This window comes from Lichenostomus cassidix, chromosome 28 (genome assembly GCF_008360975.1).
Source record: "Lichenostomus cassidix isolate B80296 chromosome 28, HeHo_3.0, whole genome shotgun sequence".
Lineage (NCBI taxonomy): Eukaryota > Metazoa > Chordata > Aves > Passeriformes > Meliphagidae > Lichenostomus > Lichenostomus cassidix.
Genome location: NC_139508.1, coordinates 2,815,180 through 2,834,613, shown reverse-complemented (window position 1 = coordinate 2,834,613; position 19,434 = coordinate 2,815,180). Strand labels below are relative to the sequence as shown.

The window sequence follows — 19,434 nt, the reverse complement described above, 5'->3', positions numbered from 1 at the left end:
CCCCAAGGACACGGAGGCTCCGGGGTGACGGGTTCCGTCTGGAGGGGCCGTTTTGGTCTGGAGGGACCGGTCCGGCCTGGAGGGACAGGGACCGGTCCGGTCTGGAGGGACAGGTTCGGTCTGGAGGGACAGGTCCGGTCTGGAGGGACAGGTCCGGTCTGGAGGGACAGGTCCCGGCAGCGGCAGGTGCGTCCCCGGGACATGGGGACGAGGCAGATCCGCGTTTTTGCGAAGGCTGGAAAAGAGGCGGATGGAGGGGAACGGAGCCCTCCCCGAGGGTCCCGGCTCCCCGCACCCGGCACAGCCCGGGGGGCCGCGGGGGGGGCGCGGGGAGCCCCCGGTGCCGCCCTCTAACGGCGGCGGCGCCGCTGGAAAATCCCGACCGGGAGCGGGGGGGCGGGGGCGGGATGCGGCTGCTCGGGGCCGCGCCGGAGCCTCGCCCAGCTCCGCACCGCTCCGCACCGCCCCGCACCGCTCCGCACCGCCGGGGATGAGGTACGGCCGCACCTGCCCCGCGCACCCCCGCGCACCCCCCGAGCCCTCCGGGGGTCCCGGCCGCTCCGGCCGCTGCAGCCGCCGGCGATGGGGGGAGGCGGGGGGGCTCCGCGGTGGGGCCGGGGGGCGATCGGGGTGCGGTGTCGGCTTGAGGGGGTTGGATGCATCGGGGGGACCCTGATTTGCGCCCCTTCCCCGCGGTGGGGTGGCACCCGGCCCTGGCTGCGCCGGATCCTGCGGCGAGCGCGGCTCCATCCCGCGGGATCGGGGGGATCGGGGGAATATTGGGGGACAGGAGGGTTCAGGGCCGATCAGGGGGTTCAGGCGGATCGGGAGGGTCGGGCAGCGTTTATCCCCCGCATCCTGCAGGGACAAAGGCCGGACAATGCCGGGGCTCGGCGGGGAGTCACCGGGCGGGGGGGGAAGAGGGAACAGCACCTCCCGTCCCCATCTTCACCTTCACCCCCATCCCATCCCATCCCATCCCATCCCATCCCCGTTCCAATCCCACCCCCATCCGGCAGGCGAGGCGGTGGGCTCCCCCCGGGGGTGACAGCAGCTCCCCCCGCCCTGATGCGAGCTCGGCTCCCCGCGATCCCCCCTCCCCATGTCCCCCCAGCGCGGCTGGGCCTCGGATTGGGGTGAACCCCCGACCTGGAGCCCCAAAACCGCACCATAACCGCACCCCAAACCCTCCCCACAAACCCGCACCCCAAATCCACCTCCCAAACCGGTCCATCAAAAAACTCGGCCTCTAAGCCAGCACATCAACCCCGAGGGTCGCAGTGCCGTGTCCCCTGGCTGGGGTGTCCCCTGGCTGAGGTGTCCCCTGGCTGGGGTGTCCCTGGTCACCCCTGGATGGGGGTGGGGAGGTGGCTGCTGGCCCAGGCACGTTCCATCCCGCTCGGGCGCCCTGGGGTGTGGGGTGGGTATTGGGGCCCTGCATTGTGTTGGGGCCGTGCTAGGGGTGCTGGGGACCCCAATGCTCGCCCCACCAGGGCTCTACATCCATGCCCAGGCCGTGCCGTGCGTGTGCACATACATGTGCGTGTGCACATACATGTGCGTGTGCAGGTGCTGTGCGGGGGCTGCGGGGGTCGATGCTGTGCGAGGGGAGGGCGATGAATCCCAAATCCCCGTGTCCCTGCATGTGTCCCCGCAGGTGTGCAGGGTCGCGGTGGGGGGGCCTGCGCTCCCCAGGGGGGGTTTGCTGTGGCCGGGGGTCCCCGGGGCCGGGTCGATCAGCCCGAGCTGGTGACAACATGCTGTTTGTTTAATGTCCCCGGGGGCTCCGGGAGCCGCAGCCGGCCGGGGGCTCAGCTGTGGCGGCTGTGCTCGGCTGATGGCCGCGGTCCCTGTCCCCAGCCCTGTCCCCAGAGCTGCTGCCAGGCTGGAGTGAGCCGAGGGGTGTGGGGAGCTTGGGGTATCCCCAGAGCCCCCCAGCCCTGCCCTGCTCTGCCCAGGCCAAGGTGGCATCACATGTGGTGGGCAGTGGCCGGTGGGCACTTTGGGCAGGACAATGTGATGAACAATGCAGAGGATGGTGGGGTGGTGGGCAGTGGGCAGTGAGGTGGGCACTGAGGTGGGCAGTGGGCACTGTGGGCAGTTGGGTGGGCACTGAGGTGGGCACTGTGGGCAGTGAGGTGGGCAGTGGGCACTGTGGGCAGCGTGGAGGACAGTGGGGTGTGCTGGGCAGTGCAGCTGCTGCTTCATCTGCTGCAGCATCTGCCCTGCCAGGAAATTGCTGGATGCATCCAGGCCCCACCGGTGGCCCCGGCCAGTCCTGGGGTGCCCTCAGCAGAGAAGGGCAGCTTTTGGAGGTGGCAGGAGACACACCCAGGACCCCGAGCCATCACATCCCCCCAGGGTCAGCCCACCCAGCCCGTGGGGGGACACCGTGTCCTGTGGGACAGTGACCATCACGGTGCTGGAGCATAGCTGCAGCCCTGGCCCGCTTTTCCCGCATCCCTGGTCCCTTTTCCCGCATCCCTGGCCCCTTTTCCCGCATCCCTGGCCCCTTTTCCCGCAGCCCCGGCCCCCCTTTCCCGTTGTGTCTCGACGTTTCCTGGATGCAGGTGCAGCCCCAGCCCCTCCCCGCAGGCTGCAGATCTCGGCGCCGCTGCGGCCGCTGCGCTCGGCCGGCCCTGCCAGGAATTTAGGGGACTCAGAGCTCAGACCTCCCCTCCATCAACCCCCCGAATATCCCAGCCCTGACCCCGCGGGGAGGGCGGCTGGAGCACCCCGAATCTTACAGGGTGGGGGCTCCCCAGGGGATTGAGCTGTTGGGTGGTTACCCACAGGTTTGTGGTGCTGGGTAGAGGGGAACGTGTTCCCCCCTGGCTCCCGTTATCCCCTCCAGGGCTGAACACCCCCATCCTCCATGTCTGAGTCCTCGGGAAGGGCCGGGAACCGCCTGTGCTCCCCCATCGCTGTCGCCATAGCAACAGCAGGCCGTGCTCATCCCGCATCCCGCATCCATTATCCTGCATCCCGCATCCACCACCCCAGCTCCCTCATCTGGCCTTCCGTATCCCCCATCCCTCACCCCTGTATCCCATATCCCGTATCCCGCACCGACCATCCCACGTCCCTCATGCTGCATCCGTCATCCCGAATCCATCACCCTGCATTGCATACTCCCGCATCCCTCATCCTGCATCCATCACCCTGAATTCCATATTCCTGCATCCCTCACCCCGCATCCCTCATTCCACATCCCTCACCCTTCATCCATCACCCTGAATTCCACATTCCCGCATCCCTCACCCCGCATCCATCACCCATCCTCCCGCACCCCTCCCTCCTGAATCCCTCATTGTCCATCCTATATCCCCAATCCTGCATCCCTCATTCCAACCCCCAACCCTTCCTCTGCTCCCACCGCGGCTCCCACCCTCCCCCTTCCCATCCTCCCGGGGTTATTGCTCTCCCTGGGGGAATTTTCGGGATAGACACCGGAGGGGGGCTTTTGCCTCCCTCGGGAAGTGCAGGCAGTGGGGACCCCATAGCAGGACCCACAGGCAGGATGGGGGGTCCCCCAGCGCTGTGGGGTGCAGGGATGAGGGAGCAGTTTGGGGGGACCCGGAGTGGCTCCTGGGGGTGTGAAGGACATGGATGGCGCCTCGGGGGTTGCTGGGTTCCACCACTGCCCGGTGGAGCCTCTGTGCTGGAAGGGGGTGCCGGCACCCCCAAAAGGTTTTGCGGAAGCAGAGGGAGCCGCCGTGGGGCAGATTTGGGGGTGTCAGTGCCGGGGGGGTTCGCTGGCTGTCCCCCCCAATCCCTCTGGGGAGGGGGTGTGGGGTGGGGGCAGCAGAGGGGCGGAGGGACCCCCCAGCCCCCCGTTACCGGCTCCCCGCGCTCACACGCCGTGCTGACGAAGGCGCCGCGGGGCCACCGCGCTCCCGCTGCCCGCCCGACCCTCCGGGGGGGCGATGAGGGGTCCCCGTCCCCGATCCCCCCTCCCCGCGTGTGACAGCGTCGCGTGTGTCCCCCCGGGCAGGTGCGACGGGCGGCCGCGGGCGCTGCGGCAAGAGGAGGTTTGGGGGGCTGGGGGTGGCTGGGGGGGCACAGAGGGGCCGAGGGGGCTTTGGGGAGGGCAGAGCGGGGCGGGGGGGCCGCGGCGGGGCCGGGACTGCCCCCGGTGCCGGAGGGAGCGGAGCGGGAGAGGGTCGGGAGCGGGAGAAGACAAAAGCGAGACAAAGGCAGCGGAGAGCGGAGCTCTGCGGAGGGTGGGGACAGACGGGGGCTGGCGGGGCTGGGGGGGCCCTGCAAGGGGGAGGGGTGGCGCTGGACCCCCACCCTGAGCTGGGGACGCCCCTCGGGGGGGCTTGGGGGGCGCCGGCTGTTCCCGGGCTCTGTGGGGTGCGGGTGGTGCTGTGCCCAGCGCTGTGCCGCGGTCCGGTGGGCGCTGGGGGGCTGTGAGGGTGCTGGGGACACCCCCGGCGTGCTGCCCACCCCACCCACCCCCCGCAGGCGCTGGAGGAGGTGAAGATGTCCGGCTCCATCGCCTCGTACGACCAGCTGGTGCGGCAGGTGGAGGCGCTGAAGAAGGAGAACAGCCACCTCCGGCGAGAGCTGGAGGATAACTCCAACCACCTCTCCAAGCTGGAAAATGAGACCTCGGACATGAAGGTGGGCTCGGGCCCGGCGCGGGGGGGAACAGACCCCGAGCTTGGGGGGTTTCCATCCACGTCTCCCCCTCCTCAACGGCTTCATCCCTGTTTCAGGAGGTCCTGAAGCACCTCCAGGGCAAGCTGGAGCAGGAGGCCCGAGTCATGGTGTCCTCGGGGCAGACGGAGGTGCTGGACCAGCTCAAAGGTGGGTGCCAGGGCAGGGTGGGGAGGGGGACACCCCGCCAAACACACCCTGACCCCTCCAAACCCACCCTGACCCCTCCAAACCCACCCTGACCCCTCCAAACCCACCCTGACCCCGCTGTCGCCCTCCCCAGCCCTGCAGATGGACATCACCAGCCTGTACAACCTCAAGTTCGCCCCGGAGGTACCGAGCACCGGGCGCGGCGCCGAGGAGAGCCCGCCGGCCCCCGCCGCGCACCGGGAATGCCCCGGCGAGCTGGGCAAGGCCACCTTCCGCATGCTGGAGGAGCTGGACCGCGAGAGGTGACGCTCTGGGGGCGGAAGGGGGCTGGGGGCGCCGGTGGGGGCTGTGCTGACGGGGTCTCCCCGCTCGCCAGGTGTTTCCTGCTGGGGGAGATCGAGAAGGAGGAGAAGGAGAAGGTTTGGTACTACGCGCAGCTGCAGAGCCTGGCCACGCGCCTGGACGAGCTGCCCCACGTGGAGACGGTGAGTGGGGCCACCGCTGTCCCCTCCCGGGCCGCGGGGCACCGCCCGGACCGTGTCGCACTGATGCCAGCCCGCTGTGCCCCCCAGTTCTCCATGCAGATGGATCTGATCCGGCAGCAGCTGCAGTTCGAGGCGCAGCACATCCGCTCGCTGATGGAGGAACGCTTCGGGACGGCCGACGAGATGGTGCAGCGGGCACAGGTCGGGTGCTTCACCCCCAAACTGCCCCTGTTCTGCTCCTGGGGGGCTCGGGGGGGAACCGGACTGATAGGGGCCCCAGATTGATAGGCTCAAGCCTGGGCACCCTCACAAGCAGCTCCTCACAAGCTCCTCACACCCCACACCAGCTCCTCACACCCTACACTATCTCCTCACACCTTGCACGAGCTCCTCACTCTCTCCACCATCTCCTCAAACCCCACACCAGCTCCTCACACCCTACACTATCTGCTCACTCTCTCCACCAGCTCCTCACACCCCACACCAGTTCCTCAAACCCTGCACAAGCTCCTCACACTCTACAGCAGATGCTCACTCCCTACCTGAGCTCCTCACTCTCTCCACCAGCTCCTCACACCCTACACCAGCTCCTCACACCCTACACTATCTCCTCATACCCTACACAATCTCCTCACACCCTACACTATCTCCTCACACCCTACACTATCTCCTCACACCCTACACGAGCTCCTCAAACCCCACACCAGCTCCTCACACCCTCACACGCCATTCCTCGCACACTTACACCCCGCCCTCCCATTTTTGGTGGTCCTGGGGGGTCCCGGCCCTCTCCAAACCCCTCTCTGCCCCCCAGATCCGGGCATCCCGGCTGGAGCAGATCGACAAGGAGCTGATGGAGGCGCAGGACAAGGCGCAGCAGCCCGACCCGCAGGTAGCAGGGTCGGGGTGTCCCTGGGCCGCAGGGAGGGTGGAGGAGGGGGCCAGCACGGCCCCCCCGCCGTTGTCCCCGCGCTGTCCCCATCGGCACAGCCAGGGCTTTGTGTGGCTCGGGCACCGTGAAATGGGCAGTTGCCATGGAGACCAGAAGTAGGCCATGGCGGGCGGGCGCGGGGCTCCCGCGGCATCTGCCGCCGGCCGAGGCGCCGGGGTGGGCAGCCTGCCATCCACAGCGTCATTGTCACCGTCGCGGGCTGCCGTCGCCATGGCCCGGTGTCACCCACAGCCCCATCCCTGCCGCGGCCCCACTGCCACCCACAGCCACACCGCCATTGTCATCGTCATGGGCTGCCATCGCCATTGTCACACTGTCACCCACAGCCTCGCCATCACCATCATTGTCATGGGCTGCCATTGCCATCGTCACACTGTCACCCACAGCCTTACCATCACCATCATTGTCATGGGCTGCCATTGTCATGGTCACACTGTCACCCACAGCCTTACCATCACCATCATTGTCATGGGCTGCCATTGCCATCGTCACACTGTCACCCACAGCCTTACCATCACCATCATTGTCATGGGCTGCCATTGCCATCGTCACACTGTCACCCACAGCCCCAACATCGCCATTGTCACACTGTCACCCACAGCCCCATCTCTGCCGCGGCCCCACTGCCACCCACAGCCACGCCACCATCATCATCATCATGGGCTGCCATCGCCATTGTCACACTGTCACCCACAGCCTCGCCATCACCATCATTGTCATGGGCTGCCATCGCCATGGTCCCACTGTCACCCACAGCCTCACCTTCGCCATTGTCACACTGTCACCCACAGCCTCAACATCACCACTGTCCCACTGTCACCCACATCCCCCAACATCACCACTGTCCCACTGTCACCCACAGCGCCAACATCGCCATGGCCCCACTGTCACCCACAGCCCCACCACTGTCATTGTCACAGCCCCCATCACCACAGTCCCACTGTCACCCACAGCCCCACCACCATCATCACTGTGAGCTGCCATCACCATCGTCACATTGTCACCCACATCCCTCACCATCACCATCATCATCATGGGCTGCCATCACCATTGTCCCACTGTCACCCACATCCCTCACCATTGTCGTGGTCCCCCTGTCACCCACAGCCCCACCACTGTCATTGTCACAGCCTCCTATCCACACAGCCCCACTGTCACCCACAGCCTTGCCATCACTGTCACAGGCTGCCATCACCACTGTCCCCACTGTCACTGACATCCCTCACCATCGACATGGTCCCATCATCACACCCCCGCCATCACCCACAGTCGCCCGTGGCACCACCCACGGCCCCCCACCGTCCCCAGCCCCTCCAACACCCCCAGACGCCCCCAATCCCTCACAGCCCCTCTCTGCCAACCCCTCCATCAGCTCCGCAGGCTCAGCCCCAGCTCCCTCCCCACCGCCCACCCACACTCTCCCTTTCTGCAGCTCCCCCGTCCCAATCATCCCTGATTTTAGCTTAAAACACACCCCTGGCGCTGACGGAAGCGACTCCTGGGAATGGCAGGGGGTGGTGGAAAACTGGGGAGGGGCTGGCTGTGGGGGTGAGGGTCCTGCCATGCGACCCCCCAACTGTCCCCTCCTCTGCAGCTCTGCGGGAAGGTCCCGGGCATGGAGGGGGATGGCAGCCTGGACCCCCCGACCCACCCCGAGGAGGGGGGCAACACCAAGGTGAGGTGCAGCGCCCAGCTGGGGTGGGCTGAGCCCGGGCTGAGGCTCGCCGCGACCCCTTCGTGTCCCCCGCAGGTGGAGGTGGTGTTCTGGCTGCTGTCCATGCTGGCCACGCGGGACAAGGAGGACATGTCCCGCACCCTGCTGGCCATGTCCAGCTCGCAGGAGAGCTGCCTGGCCATGCGCAAGTCGGGCTGCCTGCCCCTGCTCATCCAGATCCTGCACGACTCCGACGGCGAGCCGGGGCCACCCGAGAGCCCCACGGGAGCCAAGGACGCCCGGATGAGAGCCAACGCCGCCCTGCACAACATCGTGTTCTCGCAGCCCGACGAGGGCCAGGCCAAGAAGGAGATGCGGGTGCTGCACGTGCTGGAGCAGATCCGCTCCTACTCGGAGACCTGCTGGGACTGGCTGCAGATGCAGAGCCGCGACGGGGGACGGGGACCTGAGGGTGCGGGTGTGGGGGGACAGGGCTGGGAGCATCGCTGGTGACACAGGGAACAGGGCTGGGAGGGGCTGGGAGCATCCCCGGGTGACAGAGGGGACAGGGCTGGGAGCATCCTCGGGTGACACAGGGGACAGGGCTGGGAGGATCCCTGGTGACACAGGGGACAGGGGCTGGGAGCATCCCTGGTGACACACGGGACAAGGCTGCGAGGGGCTGGGAGCATCCCCGGGTGACACAAGGGACAGGGCTGGGGGCATCCCCGGGTCACACAGGGGACAGGGGCTGGGAACATCCCTGGTGACACAAGGGACAGGGCTGGGAGCATCCCCGGGTGACACAGGGGACAGGGGCTGGGAGCACCCCTGGTGACACAGGGGACAGGGGCTGGGACCATCCCTGAGTGACAGAGGGGACTGCACTGCCAGCTCCAGGGACTGACCCTCATCCCCCCGCAGTGCCAGTGCCCATCGAGCCGCAGATCTGCCAGGCCACCTGTGCCATCATGAAGCTGTCCTTCGACGAGGAGTACCGGCGGGCCATGAACGAGCTGGGTGAGCACGGGGAGGGAACTCCCTCCCTCTGCACCGCAGCCAGGCGGGGTGCTGGGGCTTGGGGACCCCAAATGACCCCTGCCCCGTGCCACAGGTGGGCTGCAGGCGGTGGCCGAGCTGCTGCAGGTGGACTACGAGATGCACAAGATGACCAACGACCCCCTGAACCTGGCGCTGCGGCGCTACGCGGGGATGGCCCTCACCAACCTCACCTTCGGCGACGTGGTCAACAAGGTGGGGGGCGGCGGTCCGGGGGGCTCAGCGGGGTCTGGGGGTCACGGCGTCACCCTCATCCCCCCTGTCCTCCCTGCAGGCCACGCTGTGCTCCCGCCGGGGCTGCATGGAGGCCATCGTGGCTCAGCTGGGCTCCGACAGCGAGGAGCTGCACCAGGTGGGTGCTGGTGGGGCTCCCTGGGGTGGGGGACAGCCAGGGGGACAGTCCCCGTGCCCACTGACCCCGCTCTGCCCCTCCAGGTGGTCTCCAGCATCCTGAGGAACCTCTCCTGGCGCGCTGACATCAACAGCAAGAAGGTGCTGCGGGAGGTGGGCAGTGTCACCGGGCTGACGCGCTGTGCCCTGCACGCCGGCAAGGTGAGCCTGGCCAGGGTGACAGCGGGGACAGGATGGCCAGACAGGGCTGACAGGGGTTTGTGTCCCCCCTGGAGCAGGTGACAGTGGGCACAGGGTGGCCACACAGGCTTGACAGGGGGTTGTGTCCTCACTGGGGAGGGTGACAGCAGGCTCAGGGTGGCCAGACAGGGCTGACAGGGGTTTGTGTCCCCCTGGGGTGGGTGGCAGTGGGCTCAGGGTGGCTGGACAGTGTTGACAGTTGTTTGTGTCCCCCTTGGGGCAGGTGACAGTGGGCATAGGGTGGCCAGACAGGCTTGACAGGGGTTTGTGTCCCCACTGGGGAGGGTGACAGCAGGCTCAGGGTGGCCGGATAGGGCTGACAAGGCATTGTGTCCCCCCTGGGGTGGGTGGCAGTGGGCTCAGGATGGCTGGACAGTGCTGACAGGGGATTGTGTCCCCCCTGGGGTAGCTGACAGCAGGCTCAGGGTGGCCGGACAGGGCTGACAGGGCTTTGTGTCCCCCTGGGGTGGGTGACAGAGGGCACAGGATGCCCAGACAGGGCTGACAGGGCTTTGTGTCCCCCCTGGAACAGGAGTCAACACTGAAGAGTGTCCTGAGCGCTCTGTGGAACCTGTCGGCGCACAGCACAGAGAACAAGGCAGCCATCTGCGGGGTGGAAGGTGCCCTGGGCTTCCTGGTCAGCACCCTGACCTACAAGTGCCAGAGCAACTCGCTGGCCATCATCGAGAGCGGCGGTGGCATCCTCAGGAACGTCTCCAGCCTTGTTGCCACGCGGGAGGATTACAGGTGAGGGGTGGGGACACACCTGAGGGACACAGGGCACCACGGACACCTGCGGCGGTGCTGCGGGATGCCATGGCTGAGGGTAGGATGGGAATGGGGGATCCTGGACATCACGGATTTTGGGAATGGGTTTGGGAATGCCATGGGTGTGGTTAGGATGGGGATGGGGAACCCTAAGCTCCATGGACTGCAGGGGTGGTGTTAGGGGATGCCATGGGTGTGTTTAGGATGGGGATGGGGAATCCCAGGCTCCATGGACTGCAGGAATGGGTTTGGGGACGCCATGGGTGTGTGTAGGATGGGGATGGGGGAATCTGGGCTCCACGGATGGTGTTGGGGGATCCCATGGCTGGGGGTCCTGCAGGATAAGGGGCACTGCAGACCCCAGGGACAGCACTGGGGGGATGCCATGGCTGGACAGGGCTGGGAACACCTTGGGCCCCAGGAATGGAGCCGGGAGGTGTCAAGGACCCTCCTGACAGCCGGGGTGTCCCCATGCCCCACAGGCAGGTGCTCCGGGACCACAACTGCCTGCAGACGCTGCTGCAGCACCTGCGCTCGCACAGCCTGACCATCGTCAGCAACGCCTGCGGCACCCTCTGGAACCTGTCAGCCCGCAGCCCCCGCGACCAGGAGCTGCTGTGGGACCTGGGCGCGGTCAGCATGCTCCGCAACCTCATCCACTCCAAGCACAAGATGATCGCCATGGGCAGCGCGGCCGCGCTGCGCAACCTGCTCACCAACCGGCCCCCCAAGTACAAGGACGCGGCCGTGGTGTCGCCGGGCTCCTGCATGCCCTCGCTCTACATGCGCAAGCAGAAGGCGCTGGAGGCCGAGCTGGATGCCAAACACCTGGCTGAGACCTTCGACAGCATGGAGAAGCAGAGCCTGAAGGGCCAGAGCGCCAAGAAGCCGATGAGGCACATGGAGAGCCTGGTGAAGGACTACGCCTCCGACTCTGGGTGCTTCGATGATGACGAGGTGCCCAACATCTCCACCGGCGTGGAGACAGCCAGCGCCTCCGTCCTCTCCATGTTCCTCAACTCCTCCTTCCTGCAGGGCCAGGCGCTGCCCAGGGCGCTGGCACAGCGGCGCTGCCCGGAGCCGGAGAAGGACGGCAGCGGCAAGGCGGCAGAGCCCAAGAAGCCACCGCTGCCGGAGGACGACGTCTCGCTGGCGGCCGAGAAGTTGGCCAACAAGATCTCCAGCACGGTGGCCAAGATCGACAAGCTGGTGGAGGACATCTCCACCATGCACAACTCCTCAGACGACAGCTTCAGCCTCAGCTCCGAGGACCACTGCCTGGACTGGCAGTATGGCCCCGAGGAGGGACATGAAGCACGCGCCCAGTCGTGCTCACCATGCCGGCTGTCGGATGCCGGCGGCTTCGGCAAGCGGGAGAGCCTGAGCCGGGCGCACACCCTGCTGCGGCTGAAGACAGCTTACACCAGCCTGTCCACCGACAGCCTCAACAGCGGCAGCACCAGCGACGGCTACTGCACCAAGGAGCACATGAAGCCCTGCCCCAGGGCCGCCTTCCTGGACTATCGCGACGAGCTGCAGCGCTACCAGAAGCGGCCCAGCAGGCTCGACCTCAAGAGCATCCTGGGCAAACCGGAGCGGGCCGAACCGCCGGCGCGGGACTCGGCTGAGCTGGACAAACCGGAGCAGAGGGACCTGCTGCCCGAACGGGCCAAGAAGACGGTGACTTTCCCCAGCCCCAAGGCGCCGGAGAAGGAGACGGAGTGGAAGAAGGAGGTGGGCACCAAGCCCCCCGCAGACCCCCATGTTCGCACCATCAAGCTCTCCCCGTCCTACCAGCACGTCCCCATGTTCGAGACCCTGGCCAAGAGCAGTGCGGCCGCCGGCCACCAGCCCTCCCTCCTGGGCAGGAAGCAAGCCTGGCTCCCCCCGGCGCTGCTGCAGGCAGCTGAGCCCCTGAGCAAGATCCCGGAGAAGCTGCCGGCCCAGCCGCCAGCCTCGGCAGAGCAGGAGTCGGTGCAGAAATACTCGGTGGAGGACACCCCCATCTGCTTCTCCCGGTGCAGCTCCCTGTCCTCCCTCTCCTCAGCAGACAATGTGCTGGACGGGCAGAGCCACAGCGAGAACGACCTGGATAGCGACTCCTCCCTGGAGATCCTGGAGATGGAGGAAGGGGACGGAGAAGGGGAGGATGGCAGGCAGGAGAAGGAGAAGGCGGCGGATCTGGGTCCCACCACGCCGGTGGGGATCTCCCAGCCCATCAGCATCCCCTTCCCGAAGCGCGACAAAGTTTTCCTGCGGGAGGCTTCGCCCTCGCGCCAGGAGGACCTGACGCCATCCAGCTCCTCGGAGAACTACATCCAGGAGACGCCGCTGGTGATGAGCCGCTGCAGCTCCGTCAGCTCCCTGGGCAGCTTCGAGAGCCCCTCCATCGCCAGCTCCATCCAGAGCGACCCGTGCAGCGAGATGATCAGCGGCACCATCAGCCCCAGCGAGCTGCCCGACAGCCCCGGGCAGACCATGCCCCCCAGCCGCAGCAAGACTCCCCTCTTCGAGCTGGGCTGCCAGCCCGAGAAGGAGACCAGCCAGTTCAACATCCAGTGGGAGAACAACGTCAAGAAGTTCATGGAGATCACCGACTTCAAGGAGAGGTTCCAGCTGCCCCAGGACCTGGACTCCATGGTCTACTTCACGGTGGAGAAACCCAACGAGAACTTCTCGTGCGCCTCCAGCCTGAGCGCCCTTCCCCTCCACGAGCACTACGTCCAGAAGGACGTGGAGCTCAAGCTGATCCCCACCTTCCCGGAGAAGAACAGCCTGAATTTCGCGGCCCACGAGAAGCGGGAGGAGCGGCGGGAGGAGCGCTACCTGGAGGGCCGGCGAAGGGCCGAGCGCCCCGAGCCTCCCGACGACGACGACATCGAGATCCTCAAGGAGTGCATCAGCTCGGCCATGCCCTCCCGCTTCCGCAAGGTCAAGACCTCGCTGCTGTCCGGCCAGGTGCTGCACCCGCAGACCAAGAAGCACGTCCCCGTGTACATGCTGGTGCCAGCCCACGCCCACCCCGGCGTCCCCAAGCGCCTGCGAGCCACCGCCCGCGACCTCTTCAAGGACGACGACTCCTTCACCGACTCGGCCGACGGGACTCCCGTCAACTTCTCCAGCGCCGCCTCGCTGAGCGACGAGACGCTGCGGTACCCGGCGGGCGAGGAGGCCGAGCACCCCCTGCCCGAGCGGCGCCGGGAGCCCGGCACCATCCCGGCCCGCAGAGCCGCCTCCGGCAGCTCGGCCCCAGCCCGGCTCAGCTCCGCCGGAAAGGCCAAAGCGGGCCCGGGCCGTGGGGACGGCAAGCGGAGCCAGACCCTCCCGAAGGGCTCGGCCGGGCTGGAGCTGGGGGTGGGCAGGGCCAGCGGTGCCCCCGGGAGGAAGGAGGATGCCCTGGAGGACGGGGTGGTGTTCCAGTCGCTGTGCCACACCACGCCGACGGAGGAAGCCGTCTACTGCTTCTACGATCCCGATTTGGACGAGCTGCCCGAGGCGGGCAGGGAAGGGTCCGGCAGCAGAGCCCAGCCCGGCCGGGCGCCACGGAGAGAGCGCTGGGGAGGCTCCGTGCCCCACAAGGACCCCGAGCCTGGTCCCCGTCCGGTGAAGACGAAGCCTCAGAACAACCTCATCGCCGACGAGACGCCGCCTTGCTACTCCCTGAGCTCCTCCATGAGCTCCCTGAGCGACGCCAACCTGTCGGAGGGCGAGGAGAGGGGTCAGCCCTGCGGCAAAGCCACCTGGCCGCGCTCGGCAGCGGCGGGGCAGGCGCAGGGGGGCTCGCCCAGCTCCCCCAGCCTCAACTCGGAGGATGATCTGCTGCAGAAGTGCATCGGCTCGGCCATGCCCAAGCGCCGGCGGCCCGCGGCTCGCCGCAGGCTGGTGGAGAGGAAGCAGAAGCCGCCGGCAGCCGGCGGGAGGGAGCGGAAAACCGAGGCCAGGCATCACCCCGAGGAGGACGCCGGCTCCGACCGCGGCTCCGACCTGGACAGCGTGGAGTGGCAAGCGATCCAGGAGGGAGCCAACTCCATCGTCACCTGGCTGCACCAGGCCGCTGCCTCCCTGTCACGGGAGCCTTCCTCCGAGTCCGACTCCATCCTGTCCTTCATGTCGGGGCTCTCGGTGGGCTCCACGCTGCAGCTCTCCCTGGGCAGGCAGGAGAAGCAGCGGCCCGGCAGCGCTTCGGGCCGGGACACGGCGAGGAGGGAGCACAGCAAGGGCCGCCCGGAGCGGAAGGACGCGGCCGGTTCCCGTCCCGCCGGCCGTGCCAGCGCCAGGGCGGAGCGGAGCCCGGCGCCCGCCAAGCCGGTGCCCAACCTGCCCGTGGTCTTCCGCGGCAGAACCGTCATCTACATGCCCAGCCTGGCCAAAGATGCCTCCAGCCCGCGGGCCACCCCGAAGAAGACCCCGGCGGCCAAGCCCGAGGCGCCGCCGGCCAAGAACCTCTCGCTGAGCCAGCAGCGCTCTCGGAGCCTGCACCGGCTGGGCAAAGCCCCCGAAACGGCGGACCTGGCGCTGCCCAAGAGGAGCACGACCCCGCCAGCCCGCATCGGCAAAGGTCCCCCCTCCTCGGGCTCCTCCCGCACCTCCACGCCATCCCAGCACGCCCCCAAGAAGCTGCCGTCGCCCTCCCAGGTCACCAAACAGGGCGCCCCGGCCGCGGGCAAGGCGGGCGGCTCCTCGTCCCCGCCGGGACCCCCAGCCAGAGCCCCGGCCCCCAAATCGCCGGCCCCCAAGCAGTCCAAGACGCAGAAGTCGCCCGTGCGCATCCCCTTCATGCAGAAGCCCAGCAGGAAGGTGCTGCCGGGCCGGGGGGCCATGCCGGTGCTGGAGGAGCACGTCGATGGCTCCAAGGCTCGGCCCGGGGCTCCGGGGGGCAGCCGGCTCAACCTGGTGCGGATGTCATCCGCCCGCTCCAGCGGCAGCGACTCGGACCGCTCCGGCTTCCTGCGCCAGCTCACCTTCATCAAGGAATCCTCGAGCCTGCTGCTGCGACACCGCTCCGACCTGTCCCCGGCGCCGCCGGCCACCTCTCTGCCTCGCCGGGGCTCTCCCCAGCGCAGCCGAGCCGCGCTCCCGGCCGTGTTCCTCTGCTCCTCCCGCTGCGACGAGCTCAAGGCGGCCAAACCGGCTGCCCCCGGCCAGCGGCCGCTCATCCCCAGAGCCCAGCCCGGCGGCAAAGCCACGGCCGGGGTCAAGCCGCCGCGCCGGACCAGCTCCGAGAGCCCGTCCCGGCTGCCGGTGAAGACCAGCGCGCCCGCGGCCGAGCCCTTCAAGCGCTACTCGTCCTCGCCCAACATCAGCGTGGCCCGGCGGGCAGCCAGCCCGTCCTCCGTGCGCTCCGAGGCGGCGGCGCGGCGGCGGCAGAACGAGCCGGCTCCCGGGGGGCCGCCGGGGAAGCCGCCGGTGGTGGTGATGAAGGGCACGTGGCGGAGGATCCGCGACGAGGACATCCCGCACATCCTCAAGAGCACGCTGCCCTCCTCCGCGCTGCCTCTGGCGGGCTCCGGGGACGAGGAGCCCCCCGGTACGCCCGGCACCCCCGGCACGCCCAGGAAGACCAGCGACGCCGTGGTGCAGACCGAGGATTTCGCCACCGCCAAGACCAACTCCAGCACCTCTCCCACTCTGGAGAGCCGCGAGGGACCCCCGCACCCCCGCGTCACCGGCGACGGGGAAGCCCCCGCGCCCGCCAAGGCCGCCCTGCCCATCTCCTTCGGCCACGAGGCTCCCGCCGGGACCTTCCCCGCCAGCCGGCACGGCTCGCCCAGCAAAGCCGCCCGGGTCACCCCCTTCAACTACGTCCCCAGCCCCATGGCGGTGACGGCGGTGGCCGACAAGGCGGTGGAGAAAATCCAAGCTTGAGGATGTCCCAGTGAGGGTCCCGCGACACCGCCAGCCCCACGGGAGCTGGCCAGGACTGCGCTGGGGGGACACACATGGGGATGTGGGACAGCTGGGGACCAGGGAGTCACCCCAACTTGCTGCTGGCCCCGGCTGGGGTCTTGCTGGACTGGAACATCACAGTTCCCAGCGCTAAGGACTGGACAGAACTGGGAACGTTCTGGGTCTGACACCCCAACCTGGGGTGATCCTCGTGGACTATCTCCTCCCCTGAGGGACATCCAGGGACAAGCTGAGGTGGGGCCGTGTCCCCATGTGCCCTCATCCTGCTCGCCCAGGGGTTGAGCCAGAGCCTGATCCTGCATGCCAGGAAGCTGACACAGCACATCCCAGTACCGGGAAAACCCCACACGCTCCAGCTTGTCTGGCACCAGCTCGGCTCTGCCAACGATCGCAGCTCATTTATTAACAGGAGAAGGGTCACGGGGGAGAGGCTTTGGAGGGGGAGATGGGCGCTAGGAGATGTTTGTGCATTTGGAGGCTCCTGATTGCCGACCTGTGCCGGTCCGGGGTGGTGGCAGGTGGAAATGGTGCGGGAGAAGCCGGGCAGGGGTCGCTGGGGTCCCGATGGTCCATCCCGGGGGTCTCACGGGGTGTTGTCATCAGGCTGGGGGGCTGCGCTGGGAGGGGACAAGGTGCTGAGCCAGCACGGGGATGCCCAACCCCCAGGAAAGGGTCTGGGGTCCCTCACCTTCATCCGCAGCCCCCCAGCCTCGGCTCGCGGCCAGGATCGCGGTGTGTCCTTGTGGATGTGGACACGAATCCATCCGGGACTGGATTACGCCCACGAGCCCCAAAACCTCGGGGACACCCCACTCCTGCTGCCAGCCGCCCCCGGGGAGTGGGATGGGCTGGAGGGACCCCCCAGTCCAGGCAGTCCCAGACCCCTGGGATATCTCCCTGGCCTCCCACCATCACCACCTGCTTTGGGTGGGGTGACCTTTGTGCCCCACCATCCCAGTGCCACTGGGGGCTGCAGGGACAGGCACAGGGGACATCTGCAAGGGACACACCTGGGGGGCTGTGGGGGACACCGTGAGGGCCTCTGGGGACACATAGTGAGGCCAGGGAGACAGCAGGGCTCTGGGGACATGCAGGGGCTGTGCACTGGGGCTGTGGGGTTGGGGACACCCCGATGTCCGCTGGAGCCCCCCTGCTCTGGCAGCGGCTGCACGGAGTGACCAGCGGCTGGGACTGAAGGAAAAAGGGGAAAAGAACTCCCGAGTGCTGTAACGGAGCGCAGGGGTGATGGGAGGAGTCCCAGCGTCGCCCCCCGGGTCCAAGCCACCTTCCTCCCCCTTCTCCACGGACAATCCCGCCGGGCTCTGCTCCCCGTCACTGTATCTATGTACTAAGGATGTTATTTTACCAGACTCTGGGCAGTATTCCCAATTAAAAGCCAACCTGTGTAAATAGGAAGGGGTGTTCTGTCTGTCCCTGGCAGCCCTTCCGCAGCGTTCTCTGGATCCATTTCTTGTACTTCACCGTCGAGGTGGCCACCGGCGGCTTGGAGGGGTCAGTGGGGTCCTGGCTGCTGAAGGACATCACTCCGGCCACCGCCGGCCGCTTCCCGCACACCAACGGGCCCCCCGAGTCACCCTGCCGGGGGTGTGACACCGGGGAGTGGACCGTGACCAGGGGACAGGGACCCTCACCATGGCCAGGGGGACACCTCACCTGCTCAAGGCGAGTATCCTCCCGGAGCCCACCCAGACCTAGGCACGGTGGCTCAGGGTGGGCAGAGCTTTGTAGCCCCCAGACCCCCAAATGCTCACCTTGGCGGGTGCCGAGCCGCGGCGCCCCTGGAAGCAGATCATGGTGGGGGCGATTTCACCGCGCCAGTAGCGGCTGTTGTTGCACATCCGCGCGTCCATCACCGTCACCTCCAGCTCCTGCAGGGTGGGCGACAGCTTCCCGCCCCCCTGGACCCCCCAGCCCGCCAGGCTGCACCGCGACCCCGGCGCCGGCTCCCGGCTGGCCAGCGAGATCAGCCGCCGTGTCTTGCTCAGTGTCACCTTCCCCTCCAGCTGCGGGCGGGGAGAGGTGTCAGATCCCCCACGGGCAGGGGGGCAGGCAGGGAGCACCCCAACACCGCCGGTGGGGGGCCGAGGGGTATTGGGGTCATTGCCAGTGACCCCAATACCGCAGGGGAGGGGTGGAGAGGGAGCACCCCAATGCCGCCAGGGAGGGGGCTGAGGATGAGCCCCCCAGCGCTGCGGGTGGAAGAGGAGCACCGAGCCGGTGCGGCGCCCGTGGGAGAGGGGAGATGATTTCACACCCAGGTGTGAAATCTCGTGCGGGTGAGAAGCGGAAATGTCACCGAGCGCAGCTGCACCGACACCGCGCCAACCCCCCGCCCCTCCCCGGCAGCGCTTCCCGGCACCGCCGCCGCTCCAGCCCCGCCTCGGACCCTTCCCCGAGCCCCCCGGGCCGGGCCGAGCCCCACCTGGAGCAGGAGCAGGTCGTTCTCCATCGTCTTTCGGTCGTAGCCGGGGTGGGGACAGGCAGCCCGGATGGGGAATGTCTGCGTGTCCGGCCCGCGATCCTTCAGCTTGTGCAGCCCGACCACCACCGCTGCCTTGTCCCACGACCTGTCCCGCCCCGGCAGCGGTGTCAGCCCGGGGTTTGTCACCCGGAGCCCCACCGAGCCCTCCATCCCCGCTCCGGGCAGGGAACTGCCGTGCCGCACTCACCTCCCCTGCAGGCAGTGCGCGGCTGTCAGCACCCAGCGCTGGTGCAACAGCGCTGCTCCGCAGGACTGAGTCCCCCCGAACTGCAGAGATGCCATGTAGGGCCGGGAGTGCGGTTTGGCCTCGTGTCCCCCGACGATGGACGGCTGCAGCCAGATCCCGTCCCCACTAGCCCCTGCCACCGCCCCGGCCAGTGACTCCGAGCCTGCGCTGGCCACGCTGAACACACGGCCCCAGTGCTCACCCCGAGGGAGGGAAGGCAGCAGCAGCAGCAGCAGCAGCAGCGGCCCCAGGCAGCCCTTCACGCCCATCCCGCCTGTTCTGCGTCTCCCAGCACTGCTCCCGAGCTGCAGCAGCGCTGGAGGAGCCCCAGGTTGCGTGTGACAGCAGAGCAGGGTGGCAGTGGGGTACAGATCCCACTCAGGGGGACAGGAAGGGGAAGAAGCACCCACAAGGTAACACCTGCTGGGGTGGGAAACACCCACGGCCCCTCCGCTGCTCGGCTTTGCAGACAGAAAG

The 19,434-nt window shown here is 67.9% G+C and overlaps 2 protein-coding genes across 4 annotated transcripts; one reads left to right on the top strand and one right to left on the bottom strand.

Moving 5' to 3' along the window:
* The first annotated feature begins 372 nt into the window (after positions 1-372).
* APC2 (APC regulator of Wnt signaling pathway 2) lies at positions 373-17,644 on the top strand. 3 transcript variants are annotated; one of them, XM_085040598.1, is made up of 15 exons: positions 373-495; positions 4,468-4,626; positions 4,722-4,812; positions 4,946-5,114; positions 5,189-5,297; positions 5,385-5,498; positions 6,112-6,189; positions 7,844-7,924; positions 8,000-8,375; positions 8,828-8,923; positions 9,018-9,157; positions 9,237-9,314; positions 9,398-9,514; positions 10,086-10,300; positions 10,804-17,644. In XM_085040598.1, the coding sequence occupies exons 2-15, from the start codon at positions 4,486-4,488 to the stop codon at positions 16,184-16,186; spliced, it is 7,188 nt and encodes a 2,395-aa protein (XP_084896724.1). In that variant the 5' UTR covers positions 373-495; positions 4,468-4,485; the 3' UTR covers positions 16,187-17,644. The 3 variants fall into 3 exon arrangements, with proteins under 3 accessions (XP_084896724.1, XP_084896722.1, XP_084896723.1); XM_085040596.1 differs by having other exon boundaries at positions 8,000-8,381; XM_085040597.1 differs by lacking the exon at positions 373-495 and adding an exon at positions 2,130-3,994 and having other exon boundaries at positions 8,000-8,381.
* GZMM (granzyme M) lies at positions 16,608-19,394 on the bottom strand. Its single transcript, XM_085040611.1, has 5 exons — positions 18,919-19,394; positions 18,672-18,816; positions 18,001-18,252; positions 17,630-17,824; positions 16,608-16,845 (listed from the first exon to the last, which is right to left on the bottom strand). The coding sequence occupies exons 1-5, from the start codon at positions 19,224-19,226 to the stop codon at positions 16,828-16,830; spliced, it is 918 nt and encodes a 305-aa protein (XP_084896737.1). The 5' UTR covers positions 19,227-19,394; the 3' UTR covers positions 16,608-16,827.
* Between the last annotated feature and the right edge of the window lie 40 nt (positions 19,395-19,434).

Coding starts and splice junctions, on each gene's coding strand:
- APC2 (XM_085040596.1), top strand. CDS start 4,486: ATGTCCGGCTCCATCGCCTCGTACGACCAGCTGGTGCGGCAGGTGGAG. Junction 4,627..4,721: donor ATGAGACCTCGGACATGAAG/GTGGGCTCGGGC, acceptor TCCCTGTTTCAG/GAGGTCCTGAAGCACCTCCA. Junction 9,158..9,236: donor TCGGCGACGTGGTCAACAAG/GTGGGGGGCGGC, acceptor TCCTCCCTGCAG/GCCACGCTGTGCTCCCGCCG.
- GZMM (XM_085040611.1), bottom strand. CDS start 19,226: ATGGGCGTGAAGGGCTGCCTGGGGCCGCTGCTGCTGCTGCTGCTGCTG. Junction 18,817..18,918: donor GCGCACTGCCTGCAGGGGAG/GTGAGTGCGGCA, acceptor GGGGCGGGACAG/GTCGTGGGACAAGGCAGCGG. Junction 17,825..18,000: donor GCGGCTCGGCACCCGCCAAG/GTGAGCATTTGG, acceptor CACCCCCGGCAG/GGTGACTCGGGGGGCCCGTT.